Source organism: Camelus ferus, chromosome 4, assembly GCF_009834535.1.
Source record: "Camelus ferus isolate YT-003-E chromosome 4, BCGSAC_Cfer_1.0, whole genome shotgun sequence".
Classification (NCBI taxonomy): domain Eukaryota; kingdom Metazoa; phylum Chordata; class Mammalia; order Artiodactyla; family Camelidae; genus Camelus; species Camelus ferus.
The window spans coordinates 73,490,181-73,504,155 of NC_045699.1; the positions used below are offsets into that span (position 1 = coordinate 73,490,181).

Sequence of the window (13,975 nt, forward strand, 5' to 3'; positions counted from 1 at the left end):
ACTGCCTGCCTGCCAACTTACATCTCAGCGACTCTGTGAGCATAAACCCCGGGGCCCCTCTTTCTTTTCAGGAGGACTTTGTGGCACCGAATGTGCCCAAGTGACATCTAAGGCAAACGCAAATGACTCCTTGTAAGGCACTCAATCTTTTGCTTGCTGCCCAGTGGATTTTTCATCTTATCTTCGAAGTCAAGGGTTAACCATTCTGTGTTAATTTGTCCCGGAGTGTGCAGTGCCTTTTCATTCCTTTGTTTCTGGAAAGGTAAAAACACATGAAAACATTTGTCCTGGTCCATGATTTTGGTTTTACCCACGTGTTATCCACGTGTCCGTGATGGGGGAGTTCTCTGAGATCTCGGCTTTATGCAGGGCCCAGTCTGGCTGCTGGCTTCCGGGGACCCGGGCTAATGCCGCGGGTGTTAGAATCCCAGTTCTCACCCCAGACGGCCCAAGAGCCCAGAGGCTGCCCTGGTGGCGGCTCCTGCCTCTACTCTGCTCCGTGTCTCTCCTTCTTCTGAGCCCAGGCTCGCACTCGGCGTTTCCCGCGGCGTTCCTGAGTTGGTGGCGGAGGACTAGGGGTGGAGGGGGATGTCCACGTCACCTCAGAAGATAGGCTGTTTCCATCTTTCATCCAAGAAGTGTTTCTCAAATTCTGGACACAGCAGCCTCCAGGCTGGCCCTGCCCTCCGGGAACTCGCAGGTGTCAGAATTAAGGGGCACGATGCTCGCTGCCCTCTGAGAGCCCAGCTCCGATCTGCTTCCCAGCAGCCGAGGGGCAGCCCCGGGCAGGCAGGCCCCTCCTCCCTGCTGGGCCTCCCCCGGCCACACGCAGGCCTGAGGCTTCCCACCCTTTCCTGTCCGGGCCTCACAGCAGGTGGGGGGCCCTCCCCCGAAGCCCCAGCCCCTGGTGCCCCCAGGTCCGCCTGCAGCTGCCCCTCAGGCCTCCACAGCTCTCTGCTTCCCGGCCTGGGGCTTCCGCCAGAGCTGCCCAAGCTCGCTCAGCCCTTGCTCAGGGCAGCCGAGTGCTGACGCAGGAGCTGGTCAGCAAGGTCCAGGCTTTTCCTTCCCCCCATGCGTGGACGCGAGAACGCAGAACTGGAGGCCGGCTCTCAGGGGAGGTGGTGTTGGGACAACTGGGCCTCTCAGGCCTGAGAAGTTCCCTGGGGTGCGGGGGTCGGGGGTGACCCTCCCATCTGGTTCTCAGGGGCACCAGCTTGAGTCAGGCGCTGGGGCTCCGGGTCCTTGAGACCAGGGCCGGGGGCAAGCTCCAAGGCTCTCCACCTGTGTTGCCTCAAACATCTGCACTCACCTCCCTTGTCTGTAACTAAAACTGACATCTGCCGAGCGCCAGATGTACACCCAGCTCCAAGGCTCCCTTGACCTTCACCACCCCAATGTGGACCTGTGTTCTCAGTAATAGGACCCAACATTCTCCAGGCTGTGCACCCAACCCAGGTCCTGCATCTCTAGCCTCTAGTGCAACCAGGGGTGGTCAGGAGGGGAAGGGGAAATGCTGCACCAAATTCCACTTCTAGCCATGGACTCAATGGCAGGAGCTCCAGCAGCCACCTTGGACCACGAAGCAACTATGAGGGAAGTGCAGGCTGCAGATGAGAGGAGTCTGGAGTGGGGGTGGGCTCCAAGCCACCCTGGACCACTGCCTCTGGACTGCTTCTCCATCGGGGAGCAAGCCGTCTTTACCACACTATTCTGATTTTCTCTATCATAAGCCACAGACCCACCCTCTGGAGAGCCTATTTTTATCTCCAACATGTATATATAAACAAATAGGTTCAGGAGTTCAAGGACTTATCCAAGTGTCAGGGCTGGGGTCTGAGTCCCACCCAAACGTGAAGACAGTGACGCCGCCTCAGCAGCTGCTGGAGGAGTCACAGGACCTGCACGGGGGGGCCCGTGGCACGGGGCCAGCCTGGAGCTGCCTGGTCGGTGGCCTGGCATCATTGTGCTGTCCGGACCCCCAACCTGTGCTGGGGCTGAGCCACCCCAAGCCCCACGTCCGACCCAGGCCACTGTCCCCTGGGCCAACAGCATCCCCACAGGGAAGACCCTGCTGGACACAGGAATCCAGCCACCCTCTCCCCCCCACCACGAAAGACCAGTCACTCTTGCAGAAAAGAATTCGGGTTTATTTGCAGTAAAAACCGTGGTCTGAAAAAACCTATTGGCAAATGTACAGTCTGTATTCCATTTGGGGTCACCACCAGCTGCAGGACCCCCAGATCCCTGACCCGCATGCATCGGGCTCCTAAGTGTTCACAGCTAATCTCAGGCCCCGGGTCCGCAGCCCCCCCAAGGGCATCCCGTCTCCTGCCAAAACCACCCGGACCCCAGCCTCCACCCAGCCCTCCTCCCCGCCCGCACCCTGCAGTGCAAAACCAAAGCAAACCGAATCCAGGTTTCAGAACAAACAAAAACAAAACAAAACATTCACAAGAACCAGGGTTCCAAATCAGGTTTTCTCAGTGTCATTACCATGACGCCTTGTTTCATGATGATCTCAAATATACGTTAATCTCTTGTCTGATAAAATCTCTTCCTTCTTATTCACAGATAGAAAACGGGAGCTTTGGATGAAATAATCACAAGCCTTTTCCCCCCTTAAAAAGCAAACAAGCCAAACCAAAAACGAAACAAAACAAAACCCAACAACAAAAACCAAAGCCAAAACCTTTCTGACAACCGTAAACACAAGAGGCAGGCCGCCTTCCTCCTCTCCCGTCCCGGGCTCACGGCCGGCCCAACCGGGCAAGGTCGGGCGCAAAGTGCTGGCTGCGCCCCAGTGACAGGGGCTCAGGCCTGCTCTCTCCGGGGAAAAGTCTTCCTTCCCCTTCTTCCCCCACGGCCCCCAAACGCAGTCCTGTCACCCTCACTTCCAAGCCGTCACTGGCTGCCTCCCCTCCTCCTTGCTACTCTCGGACCCCTCCCCATCTCCTCCCCACACCAGGATGCTGGCTGGGTGAGCGACTCAGGAGAACCCCCGGCCGCAGAGAGGCCACCAGCGCCCACGCCGGCAAGATCCAGCCCTCACGACACCCAGTCTCGTGCAGCTGATCGAAGGGAGAAGGCGAGCCACAGAGCCCGGGTCTCACTGCAGCTTTGGCGCGGAGCTCAGAGGAGACAGGGTCACTAGGTCTCATGCAACGTCCGGGCAGAGGGAACAGGGTCAGAGGTCAAGGGCCAGGAGGAGTGAGGAGGGGGAGTTCAGGGGGTGGAGCCACCCCCAAGAGCACTTATTTCGGCTGGCCACGGTCCCGTTTTGTGGGCGGCAGGAGCCCTTGGAAGAAAAACTTGCCAAGGCTAGAACCAACATCTGTGCAAAGGCTGGGGAGACCCTCAGGGGCCACCTTGCAGGACACGGGAGGCCCAGAGGGCCCGCCTGCCTGGGAGCAGTGGGGAGCCTCCTCCAGGGGAGGCGGGTGAGCAGCAGAGGCCGAGCGAGGGGGAACCCCGCTTTCTTCCCCGCCCACATCAGGGTTACAAAGGCCGCAGCCACTTGGCAGCAGGACAGGACAGACACACCGAGGACGCGGGGCAAAGGGCAGTACCACTGACTGGGGGCAGGGTCGGCGACGTCCCTCCGGCTCCCCCGAGAGCGCGGCCCGCCCCGGGGGCCTCCGCACGCCCCCGGTGCAGACGTCCGTGGGGGGTCGGGGGCCGCACAGGCCCTCACCACGCTCTCCTCCTCCGTACCACGCACAGCTGGGGCCGGGCAGGGGCCGCAGCCTGGCTGCAGTCCCTTCTGCCTCTCAAGGCCTGAAGCCTCCCCCTGGGAGCAGCAGGAAGCAGGAGGGCTGAGGGTCCAGAGCCTGAGCAGGAGGGGCCAGGGGAAGGTCCCCTCTGCAGTCCCCAGCCCTCCCCCACCAGCATCTGCCATTCAGACCTAGGCTCCCGAGGGCCATCTCAACGGGACAGGAGCAAGGGGTGCTCTGGCCTCAGCGGTCACCCAGCACCTGGCTCGGGTGCCACTGGTGCTCCCTCTCCTCAGCACACTGGTGGTGGCAGGCAAGCAGGGCTGGCCTGGATCCCCTCTATGTACAAGCAGCGTACCCAGGACAGGCCGCCTGGGGCAGGCTGATGGCAGGACCGTCCACGTGCAGGACTTCGAGCACCCCCTCCCCCACGGGCTGTGGAAGGCTGCAAGGTTGGCGGGCAACTCCCCTCCGAGTCACGGGCTAGAGGCAGACTTCAGAGCTGGAGCAACTCCTCCAAGAAAGTCCGCAAGTCCCGGCCGCACACTTGCTGTCACTGGACGCCCTCCTCTTCTACGTACGTTGAAGGAAACCAGCCGATCTGAAAAAGACGGCGGACTCACGTAAGCACGTGCGTGTGCGTGTGCGCGTGCCTGCAGGTGTTCCAAGGTGAGGCCAAGCCGGGGCTTGTGGAGGCTGGGGAGCCTTAAGAGGCCGGTGTTCTAAGGCAGGTCCGCCCCAAGAGAGGCCCCGGCGAAGAGGCCGAGAGCCTGGTGGGGCCGCAGCGCCGGGGCAGGGGTCACTCTGAAATGCGCCAGCCCTGGGCAGTTTAAGATGACCTGCCCCCCTCAATGGCTGCCAACTGGAAAAAGTTAAACCCTCTCTGGAGGCAAGTAAGGTCATCTACGGCTTCTGCGGTGTTTCAGACGCAAGCTCAGCGCCAGCGAGGACCAAGGGCAAGAGCGCAAGAGAGAGTGCGGACCACGGAAGCCAGCCGGCAGGGCGTCCAGACGTCGGAGCCACCCGTCCGGACAGGTAAATAGTGCTAACCCGTGTGCTGCAGAAAGCTGACGGAAAAGCAGAGAATTTCACCTGAGAGCTGAAACCAGAAATCAAATAGAAATCCTAGACCTGGAAGATACAATGACTGAAATTACTGAAAGGATTTAAGAGCCGATGAGACAAAGCAGAAAAGACGAATAAACTGGAGTAAAAAATAGCTAGATGGAAATCCAGAGACAGTAAATGGAAGACACGTAACAGCGTAAACACCACAGAGGCCGTGGTGAAGACGACCCCGCATCCACGCGGACTGAGCCCCAAAGGGAGAAAAGAGGGACAGGAGCAGACGCGGCCTCTGAAGAAATCTCCCAAGCTGATGCAGGACACCAAGCCGCACGCTCCAGAATCTCCACGAACCTCGGACAGAACAGACGCGGAGAAGAGCGCGCCAGGCGCACGGTAACAAAACGATGAGAAACAAAGGCTTGTTTTTTTCAGCACAGAGCCTGGAGGGGAGTCGCGCAGACACTTCCTGCAAAGGGGCCCCAGTAAGAACGTGGACTGACTCTTCCACGGAAGTGACGGGGGCCTGGTGACCACGGAGTGACATCCTCAAGGTGCTGAAATGAAAGGTCTTCCCGCCTGGCATTCTAAAGCCAGTAAAAACGCCCTTCAAAAGTGAACTCGACACAGCTGCTCACAAAAAGGAAGCAGGCCTCGCTGGGGAGACGACTGACTCCTGGGAGGCCGCGGCGAAGGGGGGCAGAGAAAGCGTTTCCCCGCAGCAGGAGGCCCGCTAACACGTCTACGGGGGTAACGGGGAGTCAGCACCGTCAACGCCGACAGGTAACTGGAGAGGCGAAGGCCGTCGACGCACGATGAAGCTGGTGGCCAAAGTGTGATGAGGGAGGCACGCTCGTCTGATTTCAAACTACTACCCTGCCTGCACGTTACTTAAGAATTACCGTCGCTTTACGGTGGAGAAACGTGGCAGACACCGCCCTAACCCGGTGATCAAAGTCACTTTTGTAATAATGGGACAAACTGACACCGTGAGCCTCTCGCCAGGACACTGCAGCACTGACAAAGACACAATGTCCCCACTGTGCTGTGCCCACCAAAAACTACCACCTCAACCCAATCGTGAAGAAATGTCACACCAACCTGAACGGACGCACAGTCCACAAAGATAACTGGCCCACACCCTTCACAGTGGCAAAGGCATGCAAGACAGAGAGAAGCTGAGGACCTTCCCAGATTAAAGAGAGCTGAGGGTCATGGCCAACAAAGGCAGCACCAGACACGACTGGGACAGCTGTGAAGTCTCAGTGGGTTAGACACTCATATCAAAGGGAAACGTCCTTGATCTCAGGAATCGCACACTGAATTTCTTTACGCGTAAAGGGCTATGATTTCTGAGACTGACTCTCAGATGGTTTAGGGAAAAATAAACGCACATACACACAGAGAATGCAAATGAAAAGCCAAATGGGCAAACAATTCTTAACTGGTAAATCTGGGTGTATGGGAGTCCTTCATACAACTGCAACTTTTCTTTCAATTTGAAATTGTATCAAAACAAATTACAAACATTTTATAATGAAAACATTTTAAAAAGAAAGTGAAATAAAGATGTATTCAGATCCAACAAAAATCGAGCAGACCCTCACTAAAAATCATACGAAGGAAAGGAAACTTCAAGCACCACGAATGTGGTTTTGGGTGGAAACACAACAACGCAGGGAGGAAGGCGCAGCCCTGGGCAAGGTACAGAGGTAACTCGAAATGAACGTTAATGGTTTAAAACAACAATAACGTCTTACGGGGTTAAAAAATATGTCAAATAAGGTACATGACAATACCTGCACAAAAATTGGGAAGAAAATTAATGTAGTCAAAGGTTCTAAGGTCCTTGCGTTGTCTGGGAAGCGGTGAAAGCACTAACTTAAGGTGGTCTCTCAGAAGTCAAAGTGCACATTGCAACCTCCAGGGTAACCGCTTAAGGAACAGGAAAAGAATGTGTAACTAGCAAACTATGCAAAGGAGCGAGAAGTGGAATAGAAAAACTGACCAATCCGAAAGTAGGAAAGAAAAGACAAAATAAGGAATAGGTGTCGCAAACAGAAAATGAACAGATGATGCATTAAAATCTAAATATCTCAGTGCTTACATTAAACGTAAATGGGCCACAAACACCAGTTAAAAGGCAAATGCTGTCAGATCAGATTTGCTCGTAGAAGTCCATTCATGAGAAGATTTTATTGCACAGCTATCTTAAATACAAGAATACAGAGAAGTTGAAAGTCATACAAGAAAGAAAAAAGTGTGCCACGTGAAACACTGATCCCTACAAAGAGCTCGTGCCTCTCTTCTGGCAGGTGAAGTGGACGTCACAGCAAGAACTGCCAGAGAAGAGACATTTCACAGCAGCCGGGTTTCAGTCCCAGGGGTACCCAGCAGCACTCTAAGTCAGTGGTTCTAGGACCGAACTCTGCACGGACATCACCTGGGGAACTGGCTGCCTTCACAGCTGGGGCGAGGGCCCAAGTGTGTGCTTATAAATCACAGCTCCAGGTGCCTCCTACTTTTGCGAGCTAGTGGCCCCAGCTCTCTAGGTTGGCTGCCTAGGACCCAGCGGCAGATGGAAAATGGATCCGACCCGAGGGCCTCCAAGAGACAGACACCATGCTAGGTGGAGGCAAGCCAGTTCCTGCCACCTGGTAAAGGAATGGTGAGTGATGGGAGCCAAGTCTGGCCAAGTCTGGTCAAGTCTGCGGGCAGCCGCAGCTCCCAGGAGAGCGCCATGTCTCCTAATGCGTGGTTCATGGAGCTCCGGCCCCCTGCTGCGTGACTGCCAACAGGCAGCTGGAGGTCTGGGGGTCCAGACAGGTGACCAGGATAAGTGGCCACAGGGGCTCAGAGCCGCAGGCTGGGTGGGGACACCGAATGTCCCTTCCCATCTCACTAGGGTGTAAACTGGGCCTTAAGGAATGGCAGGAGGTCAGTGAGGACACCCGGGCTATTCTTGGTCCCATGGCCTTCCTGCCTGCAAAGAGGGTTGGCCACATGCAAGTGACTGGAAGACTGCACCCCACACTGTCCCCCTGCTGTGGCCACAAAGGACCATAGGATAGGACTGGGGCCAGATCTGAGCCAGGAAGTCACCTTCCTCACTGTGCGATCTTGGCTCATGGAGCCTGCGGACACCCAGTCTCCTGGGTGCGGTAAGAGGGAAGGGTCATTTTGTGGTGCCAGCCTGCCTGACCCCCACAGGGGCCGAGCCGGAAGGCCCCCCTCCCAAGCGCCGCAGGGACGCGGGGCCCCGGGGCCGGGCCGGCCCACTCACCCGGCCGTTGGTCTCGCCCTTCCACCAGCCCTGGTCCCCGCCGATGCGGCTGTAGATCTTCACCACGTCGCCTTCCCGCAGCGAGAGCTCCCGCATGTCCCGGGCGGCGAAGTTGTACCTGGCCACGGCCGTGCCGATGACGCGGGGCGTGAACACTGCTGGGGGAGATGGGTGGCGTCACAGGGCTGCAGGGCTGGGGTCCTTCGGGCCAAGCCGGGTCTCTCTCCCAGCGCCCGGCCCTGTGCCCACAGAGGAGGCTGCCAATAGAGAGGCCCTGGGGGGACAGACCAGGCTCTAACCCCAGGGCCCCTGAGAAACATGGCCTATCCGAGCTCCACTGACAAGGGGGTCGGAGCCTGGCCACCACAAGAGGGGCCGTCACAGGCAGCAAGCGTGCTCGTGGGGAGGAGAGCAGATGCCGCCGCTCGGACCTGCTCCTGCGGGGCCTTCCTGTGTGCCCAGTGCATGGGCATCACGTGGCCAGCAGACAGCTGAGTGACCTCTGCCCAGCTCCCAGCCTTCACCCTGACAAAGTGCCTGGAACTGGACCCCATGGCACCAGTGCCCGACTTCCCTCATATCTCCAGTTCCAGAGCCCAAACCAAACTGGAAACCCAGCTGGAGCAGCCTGGCCCAGGGCCCAGGAGTCCTGACAGGCAGATGACCACGACCACGAGGGGAGGGCAAACATGGTAGGAGCTGCGGGAGGGCTGTGACTCTGGCAGCGGAGGGCCGTGCGGTGAGGGCCATTGGAGGTCTGTTCCCCTGCACCCAAGTCCTGTAAGTGCTCCTTACTGCCGCCACGGGGGGCCCGCCCCAGGTCTGCTCCCACCTTCCCCCCAGAGTGGCTGCCGGCTGATTGCTGCTGCCAGAGGCAAAGCCCCAGTGAGCAACGGGGGACAGCGGCTGATAAGCTGAGTGGTCACAGGGGTGAGCGTGTCAGGTGAGGGCAGCGCCAAGCCTGACTGTCCACAGGTGCCGCAGCAGCCCCCCTGCCCCCTCCCGAGCCACTTCCTTTCCTGTCCCGCTCCCCCTCCGCCCCGCAAGAGGCTGCGGGCAGCTGTGGGCCCATCCAGGCAGGGGCTGTGGGCCGGCAGGCAGCCCCGTGCCAGGCCCGCCAAGCAGCTGGCGACAGGCCAGGCCCCCCCACGCCCCGAACGGCAGCGGTACCTGACCAGAAGGGCGCGGAGGAGCCCTGAGAAGCAAGGCTGAGGCCCTGAGGACTGAGAAAAGAAAAGTTGTAGGAAGCGCAGGAAGCTGCAAAGAGGCGAGAGAGAATGTGAAAGAGGGGTCCGGAGGAGCGTCCGCAAGGGGTCCCAGGCGCGGCCTCAGGCCGTGGGGACGGGGACCCAGGGGGGGCGGCGGGACAGCACGGGCCTCGAGGCCCACCCAGGCGCAGGCGCAGGCGCAGCTCGGCCGCTTCGGAGCTGCCCTCACTCCACCTCCTGCACCTGTTTCCTGGACCGCCTCCTCCCAGCGGGCGGGCTCGAGTGAGGACCCAGGAAACTACATGTGCAAATTGCCCAGCCCCTCGTCCAGCTCGCAGCAGATGCCCCCTAAAGGCCTACTGTTCCTCGCCTGGACTGCTCTGCCCGGGTGGGACCCGCGGTCCTGCAGGCCCCTGCAGCAGGAGGAAGCAAGCTGGCTCAAAGTCAGAGCGGGGGGCTGGATGCCAAAGACCCTGGGCCCACCCTGTCCCTTCCTCCCTCTGGCCCCTGGAGCCCCATCTGCAAACAGACGTCCTGACTCTGGCTCCACCACAGTGGCGGCCCCTGGGGAGCTGGGGCACAGCCACACATCTGAGGACAGAAGAGACCTGCCCTGTTCTCTCTGCACGCTGCCTCCAGGCAGAGGCACCAAGACTTGGAGTAAACAACTCAGAGCGGGCACTCCCCACCTGTCACGGGGGGCCACCAGGGCACCCTGGCTCAAGAGGGAGTTGTGAAGAGCTGGGGGGCCTGGGCCACTGCTCCCAGGGGTGGGAAACGGGAAGGGGCTCCTGGCCTAGGTCAGCAAAGCCCATGGGAAGCCTTCCTTACACCCAGCCCCCAGCCTTACCTGGGGACCGGCTGGAGGCTCTGGAGGCTGAGCGTTCCCGTGACTTGTAGGGGTACTTGAGCGTGGTGTCCAGTTGCTTGAAGCTCTCTTTGAGCGAGTGGCACTGGTAGTACTCAACTAACTCCTGCAGGATGCACACACTCACTGACTGCTGCCACCACCTCCAGGCAGTCTTCCCAGATGCCCTGCCCTCCCTCTCCCACCTCCTCAGGTTCACAGCCAAGGGACTAATCTCCTTGACCCCTAAGAACTACCCTTCCTCCTCTCCCTGCCACCAGTACCCAGACCGGGGGTGGGTGGTCAGTATCACAAAGGCCTCTGATCCTGCAATTTCTCTCCCAAACATTTCTAAAAAGAAATCAGAAAAGAATGCTGAGATGGATGGACACAGATGCTCCCTGCAGCACACTTGACAATGGAGGAAAACTGGAAACCCCTACACGTCCAACACCAGGGAAGTGCTTCTAGGAATCCCAGCGTATCCACATGCCCGAACGCCAGGCGGCTGCAGCAGGAGCAAGAAGGGAACCGCCTCACTGATGTCGAGAAGTAGACTGAGCCTTGGGTCCAGCATGCCCGTGGCTTGGTTTGAGAAGGGAACATATAAGCCACACCCAGGCTGCACTCAGAGGTGGCGAGGACTCACCCTGAGATGGGGACACTGGGTCTGGGGGGGACTGTGGGCACTTCCTTTCACTGTGTGCTCTTCTGTGGCCACTGCGGGGCGTCTGAGAGCTTACATGCTCTAGTCCCATGGGCTCACGTGTAATTAAGCAAAGACACACTTTAAGATCATCTTAAGAAGGACAATGCCTTTAAGAGCTTTCTGGCTGGGCTGGGACAGTGGCAGGTGGGCACTGGAAGCCACGGATGTGCGAGGTTGGCTGGCAGCCAGGCCCTGGATGGAGCCTCCTTGGGCCTCAGTTTCTGGTTCTGATAGAAGGTTCGGGTGAATGCGCTGGGGTGCTGGTGGCCCTCACTGTCCTCCATGGGACTTGGGGGATGAAGTCCTGACGTGGGGGGCAGTAAGGAGGCCCTAGCTGTTCCCAGGTGCCTTCCAGACCAGTTTCCCTGGACCCTTCCCACACTGCGCCCCAGCCCAGGGGTGGGGGACTCCCCCCTGCAAGGCCAGCCTGCAGGCACGGCTGCGGTGGGAGGCGTGGGTCCTCCTTTCGCCCTCAGGGCCAGGCCACAGGAGACCCGGGGTCACCTACCAAGAGGCTTTCGAATTTCTTGGCTTCAGTGATGTGGACCCAGCTGTCCTTCTCCACCACCTTAATGTGCTTCACCTCGTCGTTGAACCTGGGCCAAGAGCACGGGCGCGGTTCGGAACGGCACTGGGGGAGGGTCTCCCTGACCATCCCCCCCCCCCCCAGGCCTCCACATACTTGATGCTAATGGCAAAGCGCTCCGCCTCGGCCGGCCGCTCCCTGATTAGGTAGGTCCCGCTGGCGTGGGATTTGAGCAGGTTGTCGGTCTGCTGCCTCTCCATGTTGCCGGCAAACCTGGAGCAGAGGAACGGGGCCTGTTCACAGACACGGCCTGAAGGGCACCCCGCCCTGCAGAAGAGCCTGCTGCGAAACGAAGCCACGCCCCCAGGAGGAGGGGCGAGCGGGGGCGGGGCCAGGAGGAGAGGGGCCGGGGCACCCGCGCGCATGCGCAGAGCCCGCAAGGAGGAAGCCGGCTGGGGAGAGGTAAGGACCCCAGCCAGACCTCAGACCTCACCGGGTTCCCTAGGGCCTCCGCCCTCCAGAACCCTGGGCCTGCGAGAGGCATTCAGCGTAAAAGACGTTACATCAAACCTCTTCTGCAAGTTTTCACTATTAAAAAGCAGTGAATAAAAACGCCTCCTGTGGGGTTTTGTTCTGTGTTGCAACACACCGGAGACCACCACCATCTCCATCAGTGAGTTCCGGGTGGGCTGACGCGACGCTTTTCTTCCAGCTCTATGGGAGTGAAGCCCACCCCCACCCTCACCTCGGGAACAAAGCGTGTCCCCATTTGCTACTCCCTGCCAGGCTGAACTGGGACTTTTGCAAACAGATGCATCCCAGAGTTCTGAGCTGAGCGTTACCCCATCGAGTGAGAGTCCCAGGTCAGCCCTCCACCCGCCGCATTAGACCCAAGTGCAGGGTGAGCGACGCACTGAACACACCTGTGGGTCGCAGACATGGACGGGGCTGAGTCTCAGTGCCAGGGAGTCTGGGGACACCGAGGCTGCAGGCACATTTCACTGCTGGGCACAGGGGTCCCGGAGTGGCTTCAGGGATAAACCCCAAACCGAAAACCATGAGGGGAGACCTTCCTTGGGTAGAGGGGCCCACTGCTGGGGCCGCCGCGGGGCACATTTCTACAGGGAGCCGCGGGCACTGCGGGCAGTCATTTCCAGGCAGCCGGTGAGCCCGCGGCCAACCAGCATCTGAGACTCACACCCAGCACGTCCACCGTCATGTTTTACTAATCAAACAGCCCCCTGCTCTCGTCAACCTCCGTGTGAGTAAATACGCAATTACCATTTTGGCCTTAAATATACCTCCTCGTATATTTTATACGATGAAGCTCAAGTAAGAGCCCGTTAAAAAAGAGTTTCATTCTCCCAGATGTTCGAACCTGATGATCTGTTTATCTACGCGGAAACAGGTGCCTCAAGGTAGAGAAGATTTCCCCCAGGCTCCCAGGGTTTCAGAGCGAGGAGGGGAGAAGGGGGCTGTGCACAGCGGGGCTCAACCTTGGACACAGCCTGCCCAGGGCCTTGGAGGGGCCACATCCCCACAATGAAGGGGCCCCGCTGGTCCACTCACCAGGGGTACGCGGTGTAGTCGATCTCCCGGGAGGGCGGCCGGCTGATGGGTGGCTGGCAGGAGAGAACGCTCAGGTTAATGTCTCCCCAGGGGCTGTCCACAGGGTGGGGACCCGCGGCATCTTGTCATCGGTGGCCCGACCCTGGGGCCCAGCACTGGCTACCAGGATTTCTGTGGACTCAGGCCCAGAGCCACTGGAGTGGGAGGTCCCTGAGGGCAGCAGCTAGGACTCACCATCTCTGTGTAGATGCTCAGTGGGTTTGATTGATTGAATGAAGGAAGGAAGGAATGAGTGAATGAACGAATAGCATCCAACTAACAGTGCATTTCATCCCCAGGGAGGGGAGCGGCCTGAAGCCTGCTGGGACCTCAGCAGTGGACAGGAGCACGTCCCACAGCTCGAGTTCCCTGCTGTCTGCCACCCCGAGGGCCGGCACTGGGCAGCTTGGCCTGCAGGTGGAAGGCCACGTGTGCAGGCAAGCCTTGGAGCCCTCCAGACCCCACGCTGGGCCTCACCGGCCAGCGTCCCCACCGTGGCCTCCCCTCACTGAGCCCCAGGCTGGGTAAAGCCTTGCGGACTACTCCCCACTCCATTCACCATGCAGACGGGGAAGCAAGCCCAGGGCAGAGCACCTGCCAGCCCACCCCGTGAGTTAGTGACACTCTTCCTCCTCTGCTGTTGGTCCCTTGACCTGTCTGCAAAGCCTGTCCAAAACGCTTTCTCCTTCAACTGGGCCGCGGGGCCAGAGGCCGGGCAGGGCCCGGTGGGCGGAGCCGGGCTGCCTGGGGTCAGGCACCCGCCCCTGCCCCTTCGGGAGAAGTCTCACTGCCTTACTTTGAGCTGCCTTTCCTCTCGGGGCGCAGGGCCGGGGGCGCAGCACATTCAAGGCTGACAGCCTGGTGCCTTTTCTAACAGGAGTTACTTGCTTTGCAGCACCTGGACGGAAGGGACCCCATACTGCCTTTTTCCCAAATGTCCTAACATCTAGCCCGGATCCTTGTTTGGAATATAAACGATCCTGAGATTCAGAGAAAGGCAGCTGGGTTTTGCTCCGTTG

The 13,975-nt window shown here is 59.2% G+C and overlaps 1 protein-coding gene across 4 annotated transcripts in view; it reads right to left on the reverse strand.

Annotated features, from left to right (window-relative positions):
* Positions 1–2,123: 2,123 nt before the first annotated feature.
* VAV2 (vav guanine nucleotide exchange factor 2) overlaps positions 2,124–13,975 on the reverse strand; it is a 168,414-nt gene continuing 156,562 nt past the window's right edge. The window contains exons 22-28 of one of the 4 annotated variants that reach the window (XR_004319565.1): positions 12,918–12,970; positions 11,505–11,621; positions 11,331–11,418; positions 10,117–10,240; positions 9,229–9,281; positions 8,059–8,213; positions 2,124–4,311 (exon numbers count right to left, since the gene is read on the reverse strand). Coding sequence is in view for 3 of the 4 variants with exons in the window: in XM_032478854.1 (XP_032334745.1) it covers positions 4,264–4,311; positions 8,059–8,213; positions 9,229–9,315; positions 10,117–10,240; positions 11,331–11,418; positions 11,505–11,621; positions 12,918–12,970 (672 nt within the window). In the remaining variant the exon portion in view is untranslated. Of the gene's footprint in view, positions 4,312–8,058; positions 8,217–9,228; positions 9,316–10,116; positions 10,241–11,330; positions 11,419–11,504; positions 11,622–12,917; positions 12,971–13,975 lie in introns of all 4 variants that reach the window. The other 3 variants (XM_032478854.1, XM_032478856.1, XM_032478855.1) reach the window with 3 other exon arrangements.